Raw genomic sequence first — 26757 nt, 5'->3', positions numbered from 1 at the left:
TGTAACAATTTGTTGTGTTACTATTCCTACATATCATTGTAACAATTTGTTGTGTTACTATTCCTACATATCATTGTAACAATTTGTTGTGTTACTATTCCTACATATCATTGTAACAGTTTGTTGTGTTACTATTCCTACACATCATTGTAACAATTTGTTGTGTTACTATTCCTACATATCATTGTAACAGTTTGTTGTGTTACTATTCCTACACATCATTGTAACAATTTGTTGTGTTACTATTCCTACATAACATTGGTAAAGTTTGTTGTGTTACTATTCCTACATAACATTGTAACAGTTTGTTGTGTTACTATTCCTACATATCATTGTAACAATTTGTTGTGTTACTATTCCTACATATCATTGTAACAGTTTGTTGTGTTACTATTCCTACATATCATTGTAACAATTTGTTGTGTTACTATTCCTACATATCATTGTAACAGTTTGTTGTGTTACTATTCCTACATATCATTGATAAAGTTTTTTTGTGTTACTATTCCTACACATCATTGTAACAATTTGTTGTGTTACTATTCCTACATATCATTGTAACAATTTGTTGTGTTACTATTCCTACATATCATTGATAAAGTTTTTTGTGTTACTATTCCTACATATCATTGTAACAGTTTGTTGTGTTACTATTCCTACATATCATTGTAACAATTTGTTGTGTTACTATTCCTACATATCATTGTAACAATTTGTTGTGTTACTATTCCTACATATCATTGTAACAATTTGTTGTGTTACTATTCCTACATATCATTGTAACAGTTTGTTGTGTTACTATTCCTACACATCATTGTAACAATTTGTTGTGTTACTATTCCTACATATCATTGTAACAGTTTGTTGTGTTACTATTCCTACACATCATTGTAACAATTTGTTGTGTTACTATTCCTACATAACATTGGTAAAGTTTGTTGTGTTACTATTCCTACATAACATTGTAACAGTTTGTTGTGTTACTATTCCTACATATCATTGTAACAATTTGTTGTGTTACTATTCCTACATATCATTGTAACAATTTGTTGTGTTACTATTCCTACATATCATTGTAACAATTTGTTGTGTTACTATTCCTACACATCATTGTAACAGTTTGTTGTGTTACTATTCCTACACATCATTGTAACAGTTTGTTGTGTTACTATTCCTACATAACATTGTAACAGTTTGTTGTGTTACTATTCCTACATAACATTGGTAAAGTTTGTTGTGTTACTATTCCTACATAACATTGTAACAATTTGTTGTGTTACTATTCCTACACATCATTGTAACAGTTTGTTGTGTTACTATTCCTTCACATCATTGTAACAATTTGTTGTGTTACTATTCCTACATAACATTGTAACAGTTTGTTGTGTTACTATTCCTACATAACATTGTAACAATTTGTTGTGTTACTATTCCTACACATCATTGTAACAATTTGTTGTGTTACTATTCCTACATATCATTGTAACAATTTGTTGTGTTAATATTCCTACATAACATTGTAACAGTTTGTTGTGTTACTATTCCTACATATCATTGTAACAATTTGTTGTGTTACTATTCCTACATAACATTGTAACAGTTTGTTGTGTTACTATTCCTACATAACATTGGTACAGTTTGTTGTGCTACTATACCCACATAACATTGATTGTTTGTTTATGTTGCCATTCCTACATAACGTTGGTAAAATGTTTATGCCACCACAAATCGTTATTGTCCTCCTTCCTTTCAGCGTAATGACATACTCTAAAGTAAGTGTGATATAATTCACACTCCCACATATAGACCTGTATCTAACAATATCGCAGGGTGCTAACTTTTGTCATAAGCAATCAGCCGTGTGTGGTTTGGTGGAAAGAAAGAAAACCGAGACATCGCTTGACATATAAACTTCTCGCAATGCCTTGTTAAAGTAGAGTTGATACGGTGGCTGATTAAGGCAAGACAAGCAATTTGTCCTATTTAGCGCCTTAACTTAGTAACCTAAGGCCCTAACGTAGTAACATAGGCCATACTAGAGCTATGGCACGGCCGTAACTTAATAACCAGGGACCCTAAAATAGCCATCTAAAGGCCCTAACCGAGTAACCCAGGGTCCTAACATAGCTATCCAAGGGCACTAACCGAGTAACCCAGAGCCCTAACATAGCTATCTTAGGGTCGTAACATAGTAACCTGGTCCCTAACATAGCTATCCAAGGGCACTAACCGAGTAACCCAGGGCCCTAACATAGCTATCCAAGGGGACTTACCGAGTAACCCAGAGCCCTAACGTACAGTAGCTATGTTAGGGCCCTAACTTAGTAACACAGGACCCTAACTTAGTAACTTAGGGTCTAACCAAGTATCCTAGGACCCTGACATACATGTAGCTATATCCTAGGACTGTTATATAACTACGTTTATTACATTGAACATGAAAAACTTTCTGAAATTATTTTATCATGCCAAGTATTTCTAATGTGACATAAAACAGCGACAATTTACTAGTCTGTAACATTGAACTCTAACACCGTACACAGTGTACACAAATTGTTATGTATATAGCTGTGGTATACGTCTGCTGATAAGATGGTTAGCGAAACAAAGGTGACCAAGTGAGTGAAGTTGATAACAGATGCCAGGAAGGTATTTCCAAAGGTTTGGTTAATATAGCACGTATTTACAATGTAGTCCTGGTTATTGACCAATACATAGAAAATGTATTTGGGAAGACCAATATACGGGCATACGTGTAAAGTAAACAGTGTTTGATAATCAGAATACATGTGATAAGTATGATATCGGAGCTATGTATTGCTGCTTTCTTACTCATTTGTTATATCTGTCAGGTTTTAAATGAAGTTTGTATTATCAGACACTATCTTTTCGAGAAAACTGTATATTCAACTTTAAAGCATGTTGGACATTGTGTCGCATCTCTATAATAACATCTTCTAATGATAAACCCTTTTATCCTCAAATTTCAGCTCATGTTAAGATGTACTAAATGATAAGGTATTGAGAATGTAAACCTGATACAGCTGTTATGTTTGACACAATGCGTGTCATCGACATACCGACACCAGACATAGACATTATTTACAACTTATCTGTAAACACGATGGCGGCCATTACTAATGTGCGTAAGAGGTTTAATTTCGTTTTGATAAAATTATAACAAAGTATTTGTCATCAGATATTTGTGACTCAATATCAAGTAAATGGAACATTTCAGTGGTGGATAACTTCCTGGTAAGACATATATTACGATATAAATCATTACAGACACTACATACATTTGATGGTAGTTAAGGATGACGAATGATATATCTGTATATATGTATACATATACATTTAAAAAGAATAAAAAACACGACATAGCAGCTAGCGCTTTCGTCACGTCTAGGTGACTCTTCAGAACATAACATAACATTGTTATTCTGAAGAGTCACCTAGACGTGACGAAAGCGCTAGCTGCTGTGTCGTGTTTTTTTATTCTTTTTAAATGCATATTTTTCGTCCGTAAGGTTCACCTTAAACTTTTTAACTTGAATACATATATATATATATATATTGATATGGAACTATAATAATAATAAAAAGAGTGTACTCAAACCACAAAGACGTTCCGCCTTTTGTTTTGTGGCTCCATAACATAAACAAATATTTTTAAAGTTAATACTTCTTTTATAATCTTCTGTGTTAACTCGTGATGCAAACTGTTTCTCTGATAAAATTTCACATGAACCAACCATCAGTCGGAAAGAAATTAACAAGATTAATAACTACCATGTGATGGACAAGTAAGACCGTAAATGGGTAATGATCTTCAAAATTATCTAATATTTAACATTCCAACATGTACCTTTTTACATTTTGCTGAATTCTGCTGAAAACCTTGATATCCCACTCATTTGTGGTGTCACTAAATCCCAATTAAATCAATAACACAATGTAAAATGTCCATTCGTTTAATTTATTTCGAGTACGAATAACGATTTTATTTGAATAATTTTTTTTCCTGACATATAGCGTAGTTTAAAGAAATACTTTTGATATTGGATTACTCACGAATGCACCTTATACACAGGTAAACAGAGAAAACAATAGGTATAAAACAATTCGAAACTGTTTTATGGGCAACATGACCGATGTTAACGTTAATACTTTCGGTAACATATGTTTTTACCCTTCGTTAGTTTTAACATACATACGTATATATTGACATGGCCTTTGTGGTTATGAAATTGAGTTGTGATTATATTTTACGAAAATGTTTAAAAAATTCCAAGTTGTTTAAACAGAGAAGTTTTGACTTCTTTCCAAGATTTGCAGAATTTAACTCTATTGTAGAAGTATTTGTTGTACTTTCTTATTGCATGTTATAACTTTATTTAATGTTGTACCTTATTCCGCAGTGTAATCTAATTTTCATTACCGTCTTATTTTAACTTTCCCTTTTTTGTTTTTGCTTTCAAATGTTTTTTTTAAGATCAACCTTTTTCAATATTTGTATTGGTCAAGTTAACAACACGTCTTTCGTTACTAAAATGATAAACTCTGTCTTTATTTTATCTTCAATCAGGTAATGGCCGTCTTACTGGAGCCTACGTGTTCCATTAAATTGGTTAAATGTTATTATCATATAAACATATTGTTGTACTTCCTTTGTGTTGACGTCCGATATTGTTGTCTTGTACATTTCACATCAAGTCATATCTGATGATAACTGTGTATATTACACATTGCTATGGTTTGGTCAAGGGAAATATGTGCAAGTTACATAATGTCATTGTCTGTAGGATATTACTGTAACCTACATACAATGTACTAGTATTGTCTGTAGGATATTACTGTAACCTACATATTGTCTGTATCATATTACTGTAACCTACATATTGTCTGTAGGATATTACTGTAACCTACATATTGTTTGTAGGATATTACTGTAACCTACATATTGTCTGTATGATATTACTGTAACCTACATATTGTCTGTATGATATAACTGTAACCTACATATTGTCTGTATGATATTACTGTAACCTACATATTGTCTGTAGGATATTACTGTAACCTACATATTGTCAGTAGGATATTACTGTAACCTACATATTGTCTGTAGGATATTACTGTAACCTACATATTGTCTGTATGATATTACTGTAACCTACATATTGTCTGTATGATATAACTGTAACCTACATATTGTCTGTATGATATTACTGTAACCTACATATTTTCTGTATGAATAATTACCCGAGAGAAAGTCGGGGGAATGTGTGTTAGCTACATATAGTGTCGGTATGATTATTATCCGAGTTTAAGTCATGGGAAATATCTGTAAGGTAGAAACTGTGTCTGTATGATTTATTATCCGAATCAAACTCAGGGGAAGCATTAAAAAAATATATGAGTCACAATTCGCGTCTTATCAATAGAAACAACATTGTAATACAACATTTGTTTCCACGGTCCACGTTGCTACTTTCATTATTACTGAACACCTGTATAAATAGACTTTACTACACCTCAACAAAATTGACTGTTTTTGATTGGTTAATTTATTACTGCTATCGAACATTTTATACACCATGAATCAACTACTTTTGATATTTATGACAAAATTAAGATGGCTAACGATATCAGACCGAAGAAAAAACACAAACATATCGTCAAAGGCACTTTAAGTCTATATTAGATATTACCACTGCATTTTGTGAGACGTGTTAAACTTTTCGGAATGGACTTAATCTAAACTCAAATCGTCTCCACTTGGCCGATCTAATGGTGGCATGGTTTTGTTGAATCGTCAAGAAAAATGAAACTGGGGGTTGAGACAGGTCGTACGCGCTATATGACGCACCTCACATAACGTAACATCATCATACATGTATATGTGACTTTGAGTAACTATGTCGTAAATTATGACGTCATCAATTTTGACGTACATCCCCAGTGGCATTGTTGATGGCGGGATGAATTGTTTTTTATAAAAACTTACATTTGCTTGCAAGTTTGTAAGACAATAATCAGATTCCACTTTCCACGGAACAGACCTTTGTTATATTCTATTAATTCTACCGCTTGTACATAAAGGAGTAGATGGAAGAAGTAATAAATTCAACTAAAGAACAATTTATATTACTCAGGAGAAAGCTGGTCAGTATAGCTCTAGTTATCGAAACAATTGACGCGCGTGTCTTTCGCTTTCCGTTTAACGTACATATGATACGTGTAGCACTTGACATCCTCTCAGGAAGAACGGTCTATACTGCCGAGTCATAAGCTAAAACAGGTTCAGCGAGTTCCATGTTCCTGTGATACATATATTCATCCTGGTTTTTACTTAATTCAAATTTACATTTTAGATATGCGCAATAAATAAATGCATGAGACGTGGTTTGACTGGAATATGTTAAGCTGAATCCACTTGTGTTTACATTTAGTACGGTTTAAAAGTGTATGTGATCGCTAGGTGTGTTTAGAAATACCTCGAGGTAATTCAGGTAAACTTCTGTCATCAATGTAAGTAAACCTCCTACATATCGAACAATATCCTCTTACAGTGTATCAGCGATGTCTCATTCCGGTTACTAGATTATATACGGTAATATATCATACACTGTTATATATCATAATGGCATGATATAATGTTAATCATTTTAGTAACTAAATCATAAACTATTATGTATTATATAATACAATGTTAGTATTCAAGTATTTCCAGTAACCAAATTATACATTAGTTATCATAAAATGCAATGTTCATTTACGTAGGGTCCAGTTGTCATCTTATTAACCATATACTAGTATTGCAATGCAACATGATGTTAATGTGACGTGAATGGATTGTCGACGTGCTATCATGATAGTGTTGGCATAACGCGATTGTGTTGTTGATGTGACGTCATTGTATTGTTAGCAGCACGTGCTATATGACATACCCATGGCTAGGGGTTGACAGAGAAATCACACATTGAATGATATAGAAATCTTGAACAGGTAAATCTTTGAACGATAAGAGAAAAGCAGTCACCTACTGATGAGATATAACAATATTTAAGCTAGAAAATGTACATTTGTAGATCATTTCCGCCTCACTTTCGTATTGTTCATCTCTATTTTTTTGTGTTCGGGTTTCAGGTTTTCACATCTGATGCAAAATGTAATCTTTAATGATGAGTGACGGGTCAGATAGCAGTGATACAGGGAATTTAAGGGAGATAAAGTTCTTATCAACAATAGGTAAGTATAAAGTCAATTAACCATTTTATTTACAATGTTTGATTGTTTTGGGACAACAAGACAAGTAATATAGTCCCAATGTGAATATATTGGGCCGACAGGGAACGGTTCTATTGACGATAAGTAGAGTGTACCTTATTGTAGAACTCAACATTGGTTACGTTTGTCAACTTTGTTTAAAGACAAAATATAACGATACAATGAAAGATATCGGAATAAATGGTGATCGAATTCCTTTCTTAAAATGAATAATAACACAATGACACGGAGTCACAAGTGGACAAGTACACAGGTCTGAAGTTATATAACAAATACATGTGTATTGCGAAATCTTTGCTAGGTTATTCTTTTTTCTGGCAAGAGTCCAAATTCTGACGGATTTATATGTGATAACCGGGGGCATATGTTTTGATATAGTTTGTTCCGTTTTGATTTTGGTCGTCACAGGAGCTAAAGACTTATTAAAGCTCGGACATGTATCAAAGAGCGGGTGGCTGAAGAGGAAGACACAGCGTGGATCACAGCGTCTGTCGATTGGCGCTATTGCATGTACGTCTGTCAGAGTAAAACTGGGTTTGTCAACAATAGATAAGTCAATATTTACATTTTACATTGAAACGGGAAAGTATCCTTTAATATATTTGCATAATTTATGATAGGATGATACCGAAAATGAAGAATTACCCCCTAAATCTATGATATAAACATATCAGATTTACTTCCTATTGTTTGTTTGTTTGAGCAGCTAATTACAGGATTCAACGGAATCTGGTTAGTATTTTCAGTGACCTACCAGTAGTACTTCAAGAGAGTATCTAGCGACTAATAGAGTAAACTAGGCTGTACAACATTCAGATCCCTATATATAATTTATTTCCTATAAGTACTCGACCTCTTCTGGTTTATTGGCCCGACTCGTTTACAGTAAAAAAAACACCGTTCAATCACCGTTAAAACTTTACTTATAGCTGATGTACTATCAAAAATATAACAAGAAATACCATCTGTCCATCTTTGTGATGTGTCATTTGTGTTTCATCACATCACGTACACTATGGTGCATTTTATCTATATAAGGCTATAGACACGAGATGAAGTATTCCTAGAGTTCAATTATAGATTTTCTTTGAATTCCTACTATACATACGATACATGTTGTGTTAAATCGTTTTTGTTTTAATCTATGCCAATTCTTAGTTTAAACTTATTTTATTCAATAATACATGACAATATGATATATACAATATAATGTCTAAAAGGATTCAGAAACAAGGACTAAGTACTTATGTAATCTGTCTCCTTGCCAATTCTTTGTCATGTTAACATACTTACTGATCGAATGTATACGAGATCGTTTGTTATTTATTTCAGTGTTGAGAACTGGTAAATAACAGATGATATTGTGATTGGAAATGCAATCAGGTTATCTATGGGATTGGTAACCATTTTTATTTTACTGTGATAATCATTTCAGTTTTATTGTGCTCGATTTCAGAGAAAGATACAACCGTTATGCATATACTTTAAACTATGATATACGGACATGACTCCGTGTTGTTTTTCAGGGAGGACCTTGTACTGCTGTATAGCAGAGGGGTGTATGTACCACTTTGAATCAAATACATCGAAGAATCCGAAGACAGCTTTTCCACTTACAGGGTATAACAGGTAAAACGAGGCTACAAAAATAAAATATTTCACAAGAAATTAAAAAAGGACATTCTATACGTTCGTATGTTTATAGTAAATTCCTGTTATAGATTTGATATCTGAAAGTGTGTGTTTATGATATTCTAATTATGTGAGTGTGGGAAGGGTGTTTGGTGAATGCGAATAATGCGAGTGTAAGTGTATTTCTATGTGTATGTGCTAATGACTTGTTATATACCTGTATATGTTATGTACCTGTGTATGCAAGCATGTTGATGCTAGAATGGGCAGTGATAATAATAAAGACAAAACGAACAATTACATGTAAGAGCCAATTTCTGAGCACTGAAAGGGGAAAAAAGTAATATTAGCGTTCTAAAATTATCGCTTAAGATAAAACCAAAACTTGTGTACCAAATATAGTGTACGATAGAATTTCTTCGGGGTGCATTTAACTATTTATTCACCTGAAATTTTAAAGATCAAAGAGAGGGTGGTACTGAATGTAGTAGTGTAATGATAATCTAATCCTGTTTTCAATTGGACATACCTTCTCTTTGTCGACGATGTAGCACGTTTAAATAACACGATAGATAACAAATATGCTTAAATGGAATAATTGGTATGGTTACAATATATCGCAAGTATTTATTTCTAGATTGAATACAAAAAGAATCGAATTTCTCTGCAGGTAAAAAGTCTTAGGAATATAACTGATGTTTTTTGAGGTTTTCACTTTTTTTGCAAAGAATTGTCAAGCTGAATTCTTACACTTGTCTATCCTAGACGTATTTAAGATACAAAAAACACTAAAAATCAATTTTGTTTACAACTGTAATATTCTAGACAGTGGACACTCCAATAACAAACGTGAATCCACCGATTTTCACCTGAAAGAGATGGAATAAAGTAATAATACTGCTCTTGTATGTCAGGTTGTGTCGGGTAGATAATCAACAGCGAGACCATTGTTTCGAGATACAGCCCCCATTAGGAGACAACTCGCTGAAGACGTATATGTTCTCATGTGCCAATGCTGATGACATGCTGGTGAGTGGCGATGAAGTTTTCCTCTGATAACAGACTGTGTACAATCAAATTTATATTAGTTTGTGTGTGTTTTGAACTTAATTAATGAAATTCGGTGAAAACGACAGGTAGTAGGTCAGTGTTGCTCATACTACATAGTTATTTACATAATGATTTTCTGACTTAAATTTATTTATTTTATAACTATTTCTTGAGCCATATTAAACTCCTAAATTAAACCAGATTATTTTGGTACATCCATGATAGATACCTATTTCGTTACAGGACTGGATGAGGAGCATATACGATGCTCTGCTTGTAGGAAATTACCAGTTGCCTCCCGAGTAAGTAGTGACATATTCCCCAGCGTTTGTCTTATCAGTCAGTAATACATATGGTATTAGTTATGAATAATTCGTTGGTCGCTGTGTAACTCTGGGATTGGAGGGGGTCGGTTTGTTGGGGACAGGTCTTAGCTCATGTGGTACCATCTAATAATCTATAATCGAGAAGTTTGCAAACCTTTAACATATTAAGATAAAGGGAGTTATGATAATCTACAAAACATGACATTCTCATTGAAATATTATTTCATTTTAAATTAAGCCTGCTTTCATATGTGTATATATTAAATTTTGTTGTATCTATATGGTTTATAATGAAATATAACAGTTTATTACATTTTTACCAGTGAAATATCAAAAATTATTCATTCTATAAAAGTGATATTTTTCACTAGTGAAGAATATCATATTTTTCACTATATCACTTTTGATGATTTGACCAATCAAATTAATGATTAGAAAATACCACAATAATTGACCAATCAGAAAGCCTGACATATATGTCAGCACCTGGACAGGGGGAAGTACATTTTTTTGCATGCAAACTTTCGCTGTAGGCCTAGTTAGCATACGGGGTAGGTTTTTCGTTGATAAAAAATGTAATAAACAGAATATCTAACAGTGTCTTCAGTAATACCAAATATATTTCACTCGTGTGGCTAATATTTTCAGTATTACTGAAGACACTGTTAGATATCCTCTATGTCTTTTGGGGACCGACCAGCAACAGTCCGCCTGAAAATGTCCTGTAGTGACTGTGCTTGTTGTGTCTTTCTTTTTTCTACCCACTGAAAAAAATATTTTTCCATACGGAAAATAACATTAAACACGCGTATTCATTTTCTGTTTATGTTCCTTCACAGTAAACACGTGCTAATCAAGTTTGGATTGTCGGAGACAGAGAAGCCTGTTTTGATGGAAAGTCCAACCAGCGGATACACCAACATAGACAAGTTAAAGGAGGATAAGACAAAGAAAACAAAACCGAAAGTTGACCGCTACAATCCCTGGGGACGTATGTGTATTATTATAAAGGTTGACGTATGTGTATTATTATAAAGGATGACGTATGTGTATTATTATAAAGGGTGACGTATGTGTATTATTATAAAGGTTGACGTATGTGTATTATTATAAAGGGTGACGTATGTGTATTATTATAAAGGTTGACGTATGTGTATTATCATAAAGGGTGACCTATGTGTATTATTATAAAGGGTGACGTTTGTGTATTATCATAAAGGGTGACCTATGTGTATTATTATAAAGGATGACGTATGTGTATTATTATAAAGGGTGACGTATGTGTATTATTATAAAGGGTGACGTATGTGTATTATTATAAAGGGTGATGTATGTGTATTATTATAAGATTGACATACAAAAAATTGTATGTGTATTATTATAAAGGGTGATGTATGTGTATTGTGATTAGTGCATGATAGCATATACATTAAAATAAATTATATCACCACTTTACATACATTTGTATATAATATTGTTCGATTTTCTTACATTTATTCACAGCCAATATTTATTTTACAGAAATATTCGATGGGTCCACTCCAAAGGAAACGTCTGGTGGAAAAATGAATAAAGAAACGGTATGTATCTATTATCATAACAATCGTGTACAGAAAATTCCAAACTAGTATTGTCAACAATCGACTTCTTCTTAACCGATGATAAGGATTAAACCAAATTTGGTAGAAAGCATCCCTAGGTTGCTGGTAATTTATACATCTGTTTGGACTGACTCCCCAGGGGTCTGACGGTTGGGGCCTAATGGGGTCCATTTGGCAATATTGATATTAACGACCTCTTCTCTGAAACTAAGCAAATAATGACATTGATATTTCAGTGGGAACATCCCAAGGTGGCTGGGATTCAAATTTATACAAATGATTGAGATGACCCTCAAATCCCCCAGGGCCTCAGGGGCCTAAGGGGCGGGGCGAAAGAGACCAGTTTGACTATATTGCTATACAGGACTTTTTTTCAAAATTGTAATTAAGTATTTTTAAATACCGTTCAGATCCCCATCCCATAAACATATATAGCATTGCTGGGCATCAAGAGATGAACACAACCTTGATGTAAAAATAAGCCCAGGGGTTTCCCAACCCCCAAGTGACTTTAAATTTCTTTAAACACAATCATGTTGAGTCTTGACTTCGTTTCTTGTTTATATCTTTGAAGTAATTGAGATCTTCACGCAATAACCATACATATAGGATTGTTGGACAAACAAATATAACATAAACATTACTGTGATGTTTGCTTAAATAAACCAGGTGAGCAATAAAGAACGGCTCCATGAATCTTTTTCCATGAAACATCAGTTTAATTGGGATTTTACAAAATATTTATTTCTGCGAATATTCGATGGCTAGTTATTAGTAAGAGATACGTGGATGTGTCGTAGTTTTAATATGCACATGTGATACTTTCTCCATTTTTGTTATTCAGAAGCAGAAGAAGAAGCCTACGATGGAAAGTGATGAGCACGTGTATGTAAATGAGGTAAGTACCTGATGTGATTACAATAAGCGATTTTGTTAATGATGTTCGTTACGTTTTATACTAATTGTCTTTATTTGAATGGGGTATATATTGAGAGCGCTGTACATTTGATATGAAGTATTAGTGTAAAAAAACACCATGGAAATGCTTGATGATTTCTCATTCCTCTTTCCAGGCTTAATTGGTAACCTAGCAAATAGCGCGTGGATACTTACCAAACATCATAGTGATAGAGAAAATGTAGACGTAATATATCAATCTAATAATGTCATTAGGTTATAGTTTAAGTATGGTATGGGAATATATGGTAATTTTATATGTTGAAAGGCTGAAACAAGACAATATGTGAATCAACGTGGAATTGTGGATGATGAGGAAGAAGGCGACGATGAGGTTGCGGAGGAGGAGGAGGAGACAGAGATGGAGGTTCGAGGCTTGATTTAGTGTAGTTTTTAGGCTACCATTTTCAAAGTTAACCATGGATATTTTTGAGTTAATCGATATTATATACCGTGTATAATTCCAAAACTTGCATTGCTGACCCTTACATGATGACGGGTGGGATAGCCATCACTACATATATCATTCTATATGATTAACTGTGGGATAGCCATCACTACATATATCATTCTATATGATTAACTGTGGGATAGCCATCACTACATACATCATTATATAGGATTAACTGTGGGATAGCCATCAATACATATATCATTCTATAGGATTAACTGTGGGATAGCCATCACTACATATATCATTCTATATGTTAACTGTGGGATAGCCATCACTACATATATCATTCTATAGGATTAACTGTGGGATAGCCATCACTACATATATCATTCTATATGATTAACTGGGGGATAGCCATCACTACATATATCATTATATATGTTAACTGTGGGATAGCCATCACTACATATATCATTCTATATGTTAACTGTGGGATAGCCATCACTACATATATCATTCTATAGGATTAACTGTGGGATAGCCATCACTACATATATCATTCTATATGTTAACTGTGGGATAGCCATCACTACATATATCATTCTATATGTTAACTGTGGGATAGCCTTCACTACATATATCATTCTATAGGATTAACTGTGGGATAGCCATCACTACATATATCATTCTATAGGATTAACTGTGGGATAGCCATCACTACATATATCATTCTATATGTTAACTGTGGGATAGCCATCACTACATATATCATTCTATATGATTAATTGTGGGATAGCCATCACTACATACATCATTATGTATGTTAACTGTGGGATAGCCATCACTACATATATCATTCTATAGGATTAACTGTGGGATAGCCATCACTACATATATCATTCTATATGATTAACTGTGGGATAGCCATCACTACATATATCATTCTATAGGATTAACTGTGGGATAGCCATCACTACATATATCATTCTATATGTTAACTGTGGGATAGCCATCACTACATATATCATTCTATATGTTAACTGTGGGATAGCCATCACTACATATATCATTCTATATGATTAACTGTGGGATAGCCATCACTACATATATCATTCTATTTGTTAACTGCGGGATAGCCATCACTACATATATCATTCTATATGTTAACTGTGGGATAGCCATCACTACATATATCATTCTATATGTTAACTGTGGGATAGCCATCACTACATATATCATTCTATATGTTAACTGTGGGATAGCCATCACTACATATATCATCCTATAGGATTAACTGTGGGATAGCCATCACAACATATATCATTCTATAGGATTAACTGTGGGATAGCCATCACTACATATATCATCCTATAGGATTAACTGTGGGATAGCCATCACTACATATATCATTCTATATGTTAACTGTGGGATAGCCATCACTACATATATCATTCTATAGGATTAACTGTGGGATAGCCATCACTACATATATCATTCTATATGTTAACTGTGGGATAGCCATCGCTACATATATCATTCTATATGTTAACTGTGGGATAGCCATCACTACATATATCATCCTATAGGATTAACTGTGGGATAGCCATCACAACATATATCATTCTATATGTTAACTGTGGGATAGCCATCACTACATATATCATCCTATAGGATTAACTGTGGGATAGCCATCACTACATATATCATTCTATAGGATTAACTGTGGGATAGCCATCACTACATGTATCATTCTATATGTTAACTGTGGGATAGCCATCACTACATATATCATTCTATAGGATTAACTGTGGGATAGCCATCACTACATATATCATTCTATATGATTAACTGTGGGATAGCCATCACTACATATATCATTCTATACGTTAACTGTGGGATAGCCATCACTACATATATCATCCTATAGGATTAACTGTGGGATAGCCATCACTACATATATCATTCTATAGGATTAACTGTGGGATAGCCATCACTACATATATCATTCTATACGTTAACTGTGAGATAGCCATCACTACATATATCATTCTATAGGATTAACTGTGGGATAGCCATCACTACATATATCATTCTATATGTTAACTGTGGGATAGCCATCACTACATATATCATTCTATATGTTAACTGTGGGATAGCCATCACTACATATATCATTCTATAGGATTAACTATGAGATAGCCATCACAACATATATCATTCTATATGTTAACTGTGAGATAGCCATCACTACATATATCATTCTATATGATTAACTGTGAGATAGCCATCACTACATATATCATTCTATAGGATTAACTATGAGATAGCCATCACAACATATATCATTCTATATGTTAACTGTGGGATAGCCATCACTACACATTTCATCCTATAGGATTAACTGTGAGATAGCCATCACTACATATATCATTCTATATGATTAACTGTGAGATAGCCATCACTACATATATCATTCTATATGTTAACTGTGGGATAGCCATCACTACATATATCATTCTATATGTTAACTGTGGGATAGCCATCACTACATATATCATTCTATAGGATTAACTGTGGGATAGCCATCACTACATATATCATTCTATACGTTAACTGTGAGATAGCCATCACTACATATATCATTCTATAGGATTAACTGTGGGATAGCCATCACTACATATATCATTCTATATGTTAACTGTGGGATAGCCATCACTACATATATCATTCTATATGTTAACTGTGGGATAGCCATCACTACATATATCATTCTATAGGATTAACTATGAGATAGCCATCACAACATATATCATTCTATATGTTAACTGTGAGATAGCCATCACTACATATATCATTCTATATGATTAACTGTGGGATAGCCATCACTACATATATCATTCTATATGATTAACTGTGGGATAGCCATCACTACATATATCATTCTATAGGATTAACTGTGAGATAGCCATCACTACATATATCATTCTATAGGATTAACTATGAGATAGCCATCACAACATATATCATTCTATATGTTAACTGTGGGATAGCCATCACTACACATTTCATCCTATAGGATTAACTGTGAGATAGCCATCACTACATATATCATTCTATAGGATTAACTATGAGATAGCCATCACTACATATATCATTCTATATGTTAACTGTGGGATAGCCATCACTACATATATCATTCTATAGGATTAACTGTGGGATAGCCATCACTACATATATTATTCTATATGTTAACTGTGGGATAGCCATCACTACATATACATGTATCATTCTATACGATTAACTGGGGGATAGCCATCACTACATATATCATTATATATGTTAACTGTGGGATAGCCATCACTACATATATCATTCTATATGTTAACTGTGGGATAGCCATCACTACATATATCATTCTATATGTTAACTGTGGGATAGCCATCACTACATATATCATTCTATATGATTAACTGTGAGATAGCCATCACTACATATATCATTCTATAGGATTAACTGTGAGATAGCCATCACTACATATATCATTCTATATGATTAACTGTGGGATAGCCATCACTACATATATCATTCTATATGTTAACTGTGGGATAGCCATCACTACATATATCATTCTATAGGATTAACTGTGGGATAGCCATCACTACATATATCATTCTATATGATTAACTATGGGATAGCCATCACTACATATATAATTCTATATGATTAACTGTGGGATAGTCATCACTACATATATCATTCTATATGTTAACTGTGGGATAGCAATCACTACATATATCATTCTATATGTTAACTGTGGGATAGCCATCACTACATATATCATTCTATAGGATTAACAGTGGGATAGCCATCACTACATATATCATTCTATAGGATTAACTGTGGGATAGCCATCACTACATATATCATCCTATAGGATTAACTGTGGGATAGCCATCACTACATATATCATTCTATAGGATTAACTGTGGGATAGCCATCACTACATATATCATTCTATATGTTAACTGTGGGATAGCCATCACTACATATATCATTCTATATGTTAACTGTGGGATAGCCATCACTACATATATCATTCTATACGTTAACTGTGAGATAGCCATCACTACATATATCATATTGTATAGGATTAACTGTGGGATAGCCATCACTACATATATCATTCTATATGTTAACTGTGGGATAGCCATCACTACATATATCATTCTATATGTTAACTGTGGGATAGCCATCACTACATATATCATTCTATAGGATTAACTATGAGATAGCCATCACAACATATATCATTCTATATGTTAACTGTGAGATAGCCATCACTACATATATCATTCTATATGATTAACTGTGAGATAGCCATCACTACATATATCATTCTATATGTTAACTGTGGGATAGCCATCACTACATATATCATTCTATATGTTAACTGTGGGATAGCCATCACTACATATATCATTCTATAGGATTAACTGTGGGATAGCCATCACTACATATATTATTCTATATGTTAACTGTGGGATAGCCATCACTACATATACATGTATCATTCTATACGATTAACTGGGGGATAGCCATCACTACATATATCATTATATATGTTAACTGTGGGATAGCCATCACTACATATATCATTCTATATGTTAACTGTGGGATAGCCATCACTACATATATCATTCTATGCGTTAACTGTGGGATAGCCATCACTACATATATTATTCTATATGTTAACTGTGGGATAGCCATCACTACATATACATGTATCATTCTATACGATTAACTGGGGGATAGCCATCACTACATATATCATTCTATATGTTAACTGTGGGATAGCCATCACTACATATATCATTCTATAGGATTAACTGTGGGATAGCAATCACTACATATATCATTCTATATGATTAACTGTGGGATAGCCATCACTACATATATCATTCTATAGGATTAACTGTGGGAAAGCCATCACTACATATATCATTCTATATGTTAACTGTGGGATAGCCATCACTACATATATCATTCTATAGGATTAACTGTGGGAAAGCCATCACTACATATATCATTATATAGGATTAACTGTGGGATAGCCATCACTACATATATCATTCTATATGTTAACTGTGGGATAGCCATCACTACATATATCATTCTATATGTTAACTGTGGGATAGCAATCACTACATATATCATTCTATATGATTAACTGTGGGATAGCCATCACTACATATATCATTCTATACGATTAACTGTGAGATAGCCATCACTACATATATCATTCTATATGTTAACTGTGGGATAGCCATCACTACATATATCATTCTCTATGATTAACTGTGGGATAGCCATCACTACATATATCATTATATATGATTAACTGTGGGATAGCCATCACTACATATATCATTCTATAGGATTAACTGTGAGATAGCCATCACTACATATATCATTCTATATGATTAACTGTGGGATAGCCATCACTACATATATCATTCTATATGTTAACTGTGGGATAGCCATCACTACATATATCATTCTATAGGATTAACTGTGGGATAGCCATCACTACATATATCATTCTATATGATTAACTATGGGATAGCCATCACTACATATATATAATTCTATATGATTAACTGTGGGATAGTCATCACTACATATATCATTCTATATGTTAACTGTGGGATAGCAATCACTACATATATCATTCTATATGTTAACTGTGGGATAGCCATCACTACATATATCATTCTATAGGATTAACAGTGGGATAGCCATCACTACATATATCATTCTATAGGATTAACTGTGGGATAGCCATCACTACATATATCATCCTATAGGATTAACTGTGGGATAGCCATCACTACATATATCATTCTATAGGATTAACTGTGGGATAGCCATCACTACATATATCATTCTATACGTTAACTGTGAGATAGCCATCACTACATATATCATTCTATAGGATTAACTGTGGGATAGCCATCACTACATATATCATTCTATATGTTAACTGTGGGATAGCCATCACTACATATATCATTCTATATGTTAACTGTGGGATAGCCATCACTACATATATCATTCTATAGGATTAACTATGAGATAGCCATCACAACATATATCATTCTATATGTTAACTGTGAGATAGCCATCACTACATATATCATTCTATATGATTAACTGTGAGATAGCCATCACTACATATATCATTCTATAGGATTAACTATGAGATAGCCATCACAACATATATCATTCTATATGTTAACTGTGGGATAGCCATCACTACACATTTCATCCTATAGGATTAACTGTGAGATAGCCATCACTACATATATCATTCTATATGATTAACTGTGAGATAGCCATCACTACATATATCATTCTATATGTTAACTGTGGGATAGCCATCACTACATATATCATTCTATATGTTAACTGTGGGATAGCCATCACTACATATATCATTCTATAGGATTAACTGTGGGATAGCCATCACTACATATATTATTCTATATGTTAACTGTGGGATAGCCATCACTACATATACATGTATCATTCTATACGATTAACTGGGGGATAGCCATCACTACATATATCATTATATATGTTAACTGTGGGATAGCCATCACTACATATATCATTCTATATGTTAACTGTGGGATAGCCATCACTACATATATCATTCTATGCGTTAACTGTGGGATAGCCATCACTACATATATTATTCTATATGTTAACTGTGGGATAGCCATCACTACATATACATTGTACATGTATCATTCTATACGATTAACTGTGGGATAGCCATCACTACATATATCATTCTATATGTTAACTGTGGGATAGCCATCACTACATATATCATTCTATGCGTTAACTGTGGGATAGCCATCACTACATATATCATTCTATATGTTAACTGTGGGATAGCCATCACTACATATATCATTATATATGTTAACTGTGGGATAGCCATCACTACATATATCATTCTATATGTTAACTGTGGGATAGCCATCACTACATATACATGTATCATTCTATACGATTAACTGGGGGATAGCCATCACTACATATATCATTCTATATGTTAACTGTGGGATAGCCATCACTACATATATCATTATATATGTTAACTGTGGGATAGCCATCACTACATATATCATTATATAGGATTAACTGTGGGATAGCCATCACTACATATGTCATTATATAGGATTAACTGTGGGATAGCCATCACTACATATATCATTATATATGTTAACTGTGGGATAGCCATCACTACATATATCATTCTATAGGATTAACTGTGGGATAGCCATCACTACATATATCATTCTATAGGATTAACTGTGGGATAGCCATCACTACATATATCATTCTATATGATTAACTGTGGGATAGCCATCACTACATATATCATTCTATATGTTAACTGTGGGATAGCCATCACTACATATATCATTCTATATGTTAACTGTGGGATAGCCATCACTACATATATCATTATATATGTTAACTGTGGGATAGCCATCACTACATATATCATTCTATATGTTAACTGTGGGATAGCCATCACTACATATACATGTATCATTCTATACGATTAACTGGGGGATAGCCATCACTACATATATCATTATATATGTTAACTGTGGGATAGCCATCACTACATATATCATTCTATATGTTAACTGTGGGATAGCCATCACTACATATATAATTCTATATGTTAACTGTGGGATAGCCATCACTACATATATCATTATATATGTTAACTGTGGGATAGCCATCACTACATATATCATTATATATGTTAACTGTGGGATAGCCATCACTACATATATCATTCTATATGTTAACTGTGGGATAGCCATCACTACATATATCATTCTATATGTTAACTGTGGGATAGCCATCACTACATATATCATTCTATAGGATTAACATTCCTATTAACATATGTATCATCGTATATCACGTTTTGGGCGGAATTGAATAAACTTTAATAGTAAAGTAATCTGATATGAATGTATCAGGAGTCATGTATGTAAGCTGATAAACATATATCTGGAGAAAGATAGTTCCTACATATACCCGTAAAACTCAGTTTAGTCTACAAGCAACATAATGCATGCATTCGGCTGTCGTGCAGGTCAATATAAACCAGCCGTTTCTCCAATTTGAATTTAACGGTTCATTCTATTTTCCTGTAATGCTGTGTACGTTCATCAAATGCTTAAATATTCCACTCGTTGGTTCTTTACGCTATAGCATAATTTAGAAAAGCATTGTATAGTGCACGGATAAATCACATTATTGTTTCTTTATAAAACTTTCCGGCCAAACACCTATAACCATGGTTACACACATGACCAAATATCTATATTACTACTGGTGATTTGTTCTACAGTTGATAACAGAGTTGTCTCCATTTGTAGGACTACCTGTTTGATAGTTCTGACGGCAATGCTGCCCGAGCGTAAGTACCATAGTGCTGGCTGTGTAGCCCCGCATTGAACTTTGAAGCTAAGTCTATCTGTTAAGATTTTGCGAATTCGTTCCTTTTTCTGAATAACGGTAAGAAATTCATTGCTCCTGAGTGTTTACTTTTATTGCTACGATTTTGATTTCTGTATTTTCTAAGTCTTTTAATTTATGATTAAGTGGCTATGAAGTCGTCTGAAAATTACCAACATATGTAATAACGGATAAAGTCACACCATCCGGCCTCAAACCTACTCCATAGTTTGTAACATATTATGTTACAGGCATCTGAAGGACAAAGTGATACAGACGTTCCTGGTACGCAACTCGAGGGAACAAGGGAGGAAGGTATGCTTACGGCATTCAAAACAACAAAATAACACCATTCAAAGCTTATTATTTTATCTTAACCATTCTTTGCAACTCTTTTTTTTCATATTTCAAAATATGGCACTTCTTTAAAAGCTGTCGAGGATTTGTATATAAAATAAGATTTATGTCCTTAGGATGATATATATGCGTTGTTGAATTATTAATTGGAGACCCCGGAGCAGATTCTCGGTGTGCCTGTTAATCATGCTCACTCATGTAAATTTTGCAAAACTATGCTTCTTGTTTATTTCATGCCGTATACTCCTATTTTGTTTTCCTTGGTATAATACATATTCCTGATGATTTTTTTAATATCTTGCTCCTCTTAGTTCCTGGTGTAAATGTTTCCTTGGTTTTGTGCATGTCTCTTTTATTACTTTATTCATTTATTTATTTATTATATTTTCTACTTCGACTAAGGTGATGGCGATTTTATTTATTTGTGCGTGTATTTGTCTTGTCTTTATTGCTTTATTCATATTTCACAGATTTTGGTGGTTAAAAGAAGGGATGAATGCAAACAACACGTCATCAACATAAGGGTAAGTGATTATCGAGGCATCCTTTTGGCCCTGTAACGCCATTATTCAATGATATAAAGATGTCGAATCGTCTCTTAAGAAAATCGAGCTTGTAAAAGTACAATGGATTTAATACAAAATTACAGAGGATTTGATATAAATGTACGGTGGGTTTAATATATTTTGTTTACTAATGCCATTGTTATTTACATTCGTTAATCGTCAAAAAACGATATATTATTAACTACCTTTTCTTTTATTAGGAGGACATTTGTAACGGTGGATTTAATATATTTTGTTTATTATAATGCTATTGTTATTTATATTCATTTATTGTCAAAAAACGATATATTATCAACTACCTTTTGTTTTATTAGGAGGACATTTATTGCATAGAGGCAGCAGCCCAGTTCAGAAGCCTGAATGAACTAATTGAATATTACAAAAATAATGAGTTATGTGGTTCTTGTATTGGCAACGGCTACAAATTCTACGAATGTTGAGTGATAGACTTCATGAAGAAACATTATTGGGTTCTTGTCTTGGTCACGAGTATTCGTAAACGAGGATTGTTGTATTTGCCTCGATAATAATGGACTATACAGTGTTATACATTTGTACTTTTTTGTACTTTTCGGGACATATTCTGCTGTGCGCCTGGTGAAATGGGCTGTGTTTTACATACATATGTAAACAAATGTACACATGCAGATAATGTTTTTTTTTTTTAATTCCCATGGTGCAAACGAATTTTATATCCCTGTAAATACGATAGTATTTCCCATTTTATATCTGCGATGAGTATTTAGATGATTGACACATTTACATCACCATACTTGTTAGCAACCAATTTAAGTACCTTAACACTCAAATCATGACCGCGGATAATATGCGAATTTTCAGTCTCTTAAAGTAAATACTGGTGCTTTTATCTTAAAATGTTTCAATAATCTTTTGGAATGTTTTAAAAGTTTCCGTTAAAAGGGCATTCCTTCGTTTGAATACAGTTCAGATCGTCAAAATTAAACTTACTGGAAAATATATATATTTTCCAAGTAGTAAAAGTTATAGTCTTTAAGTTAATAAGGCAGTTTTACTATCAATAAAAACCGAAGTTCTTCGAGTATTAAGTCCTGACAATTCTTAATTCGACCCGAAGTATCAGTTATTACCCCAAAGACTTACAGTATTTGCATACGAAACGCCTTTTTCTTGTAGGCACAAACACAATATAATAATCGTTCGGATATAGATTTCACCAATAAAAATTGTGCATGTTTCTGATGTCCGAAAGAAGGAATGCCCCTTTAAAGTTCCTTATCGTTTCCGCAGATTTTGATAATTTATCGCTACCCATAACTACATTGTTTGTCGACATGTACATGTTTCCAGGAGGCAAAATGCGTGCGTAGAGCTATATTGATTTGTGTTTTTTTCACAGATGAGTATGAACAATGGTATTATCATTGTCTACTGTTGTGTTTTGTATAGCACTATTGTAACATAGTCTAAGATGTTACTTTATGGGAGTACTTTGCTAAAGCCCACTCTATGCTTTTATATGTTATGGGTGTGGTTATAGTCTTAACTTGTGTTGTTACATATCTATTTTGAAAACGTATTCCATTAACTGCTATAAAAGTACTATAATTGATGTATTGTCTTTTTAGAGTATAATTGTCGCTAGTGTTTCTGTATATTCTATTAAATAGAAGTACTATGATTGATGTATTGTCTTTTTAGAGTATAATTGTCGCTAGTGTTTCTGTATTCTATAAAATAGAATTTACATAGTGATAGTTATAGTACATTATCATACAGAATATAAACAAATAAAAACAATAAAGGTCTTTTCATTGTACCTCTTCTGTGCATAAAGACAATAAAAATAAGATAGGAAATATGGTTAGAAATGTGCATGGTTCCAAAGTGCCTGAATAATTTATTTGCAGTATTGAGGAAAATTCACATCGGCTGGTAAAAGAGATTTTGTTAATATACAGCGATTCTATCACAAGTACCAATTTTAAAAGTGTTTAATGAACTGTTGCACCTTTTACTCTGAAAGAAATACCTTCTATCTTAAGGTCGTCACGATTTTCTTTTATAACTGGATCTGAATTATTAGTATCTATGGGTTATCTCGTTTTTTTCAAAATGCTAAAACATTTACCATTTTTTCCCCGCAGGAAATACCAGTAATAACTTTGCATATTAAACGTGTTAGCTTTAAATATTTTATTATTTTCGTAATAGGAAATAAAGCATGCAAACATTTGGCAACGTATTTCTCTAGTTTCTGAAATACGAAACTATTTTGTTTCTTAAAAATTGTTTTGTTTGTTTGTTTATTTGTTGTTGTTGTTGTTGTTGTTGTTGTTGTTGTTGTTTTGAAATAGGAAAACCTGTACGAATGACAGGAAAACTCTAGAAATGTGCATGCACAATACCATTTCCATAAGCTAACTATGCTTTGCCGGGTTTAAAACTTTTCATTTGAAATGGGATCATTAGACACTCAATTGGCGAGTGTTCTCGCCATTTCCACGGGATACAATTGGAGATTAAAACGACATAGTCCATGCACAAATTAGTTTCTATTTCACATGTATACGTGTGTTTCTAAAATGAGACACACACGCCCACTATATGGTTCAATGAGATCAATTCAATCATGTATGTACATTTGGATTTCACAAAAAGGACACATAAAAGTCTATGAAAATGTAAGATATTACTGTATATTGTAGACTAGGTCTACATATCACTGATTTGTCGGTTCACCGATTTCGTTGAAACAAGGCTGTGATAATTTTGATGTAGACTTATATAATTTTTCATATTATCTAGTGCGTAGAGCATGACGTATCAGTGCTATTAACATCATTCTTGATACTTCAGGGATAACGACTACATACGATCTCTTCACAAATATTAACATATATACGATTATTAACATAACCGGCCTTAGCAAAATGAGTATACATGCATTTGTTATATGACAAATTCGTTTTACTATGTCTTGCATGAGTCGGTATGGGATAAAATGCGGTTGAAGTTAAACACTTGTGGCTGTACAACCTTTCAAACAAGGAATCCTTGTTTGAAATTTGGGTAAACAAAAAGTATGGTTAAGAATTATATAAATGGAGAATCTAGGCATTGAATTATATAGCGTTCCCTTATATATGGCTACCTAGTTAAACCATAATTCCAACTAAAAATATATAGATTTGGATGGAGCCTCAGGCAAACGTACAACGAGAATAAGACCAGATCCTCAAAAAGGGTAAGCGTCCTCTCCTCATTCGGCGCTACCCACCATATAAACCTAGGTCAAATCAAGGTCAAGTGACATTCTACAAACAAAAAATGTCGGCAAAATAAGGAAATTTTAATTCAAACTCCGAATCGTTGAAACAATTATGTTGTTTGCAAACAAAATTTGTTTCATACCCCGATGAAACTAAAAAAAATACATCAATGCAAATGAAAAATTAAACACAACGTCCTAGTAATTATCCATTATTTTGCCTACAATAGTAATCGCACGAGAGTGTCCTGTCGTGTTGATCGCTCATTGACATACTGAATGCAGATGATATTCATGTAGAGAAAATAGGTACATTGCATATGTGTTAATCCAACAATGATACACCACATTGTTTTGATTGACGAATCAGTCGTGAGGGCTAAATGGTTACGTCGCTGAGTACAGGCATAAGCATAGCGAGTTAGAATCCCGAATGACTTTGCTTTCCCCCTGTATTAGAGTAGTGTTTTGTAGGTGTGGTGCATGTGTGTGTTTTGTAGGTGTGGTGCGTGTGTGTGTTTTGTAAGTGTGGTGCGTGTGTGTGTTTTGTAGGTGTAGTGCGTGTGTGTGTTTTGTAGGTGTGGTGCGTGTGTGTTTGTAGGTGTGGTGCGTGTGTGTGATTTGTAGGTGTTGTGCGTGTGTGTATTTGTAGGTTTGGTGCCGTGTGTGTGTTTTGTAGGTGTGGTGCGTGTGTGTGTTTTGTAAGTGCGGTGCGTGTGTGTGTTTTGTAGGTGTGGTGCGTGTGTGTGTTTGTAAGTGGTGCGTGTGTGTGTTTTGTAGGTGT

General features: G+C 33.5%; 1 protein-coding gene across 4 annotated transcripts in view; it reads left to right on the top strand.

Annotated features, from left to right (window-relative positions):
* Positions 1–24995, top strand: part of LOC117339280 — a 29497-nt gene extending 4502 nt beyond the window's left edge. For 2 of the 4 annotated variants that reach the window (XM_033900788.1, XM_033900790.1), the window contains exons 2-14: positions 7150–7251; positions 7699–7800; positions 8817–8919; positions 9837–9951; positions 10216–10274; positions 11138–11289; positions 11820–11878; positions 12744–12797; positions 13125–13223; positions 21722–21762; positions 22052–22115; positions 22628–22681; positions 23038–24995. In XM_033900788.1, coding sequence (XP_033756679.1) covers positions 7182–7251; positions 7699–7800; positions 8817–8919; positions 9837–9951; positions 10216–10274; positions 11138–11289; positions 11820–11878; positions 12744–12797; positions 13125–13223; positions 21722–21762; positions 22052–22115; positions 22628–22681; positions 23038–23163 — 1098 coding nt within the window. In that variant the 5' untranslated portion in view covers positions 7150–7181 and the 3' untranslated portion in view covers positions 23164–24995. Of the gene's footprint in view, positions 1–2630; positions 2650–6420; positions 6532–7149; positions 7252–7698; positions 7801–8816; positions 8920–9836; positions 9952–10215; positions 10275–11137; positions 11290–11819; positions 11879–12743; positions 12798–13124; positions 13224–21721; positions 21763–22051; positions 22116–22627; positions 22682–23037 lie in introns of those variants that run through there. The other 2 variants (XM_033900791.1, XM_033900789.1) reach the window with 2 other exon arrangements.
* The last annotated feature ends 1762 nt before the right edge of the window (positions 24996–26757 follow it).

The sequence above is a fragment of the Pecten maximus genome, chromosome 12 (genome assembly GCF_902652985.1).
Source record: "Pecten maximus chromosome 12, xPecMax1.1, whole genome shotgun sequence".
Classification (NCBI taxonomy): Eukaryota; Metazoa; Mollusca; class Bivalvia; order Pectinida; family Pectinidae; genus Pecten; species Pecten maximus.
Note: the sequence above shows the minus strand (reverse complement) of the source record. Positions and strands in the feature narration are given on the sequence as shown.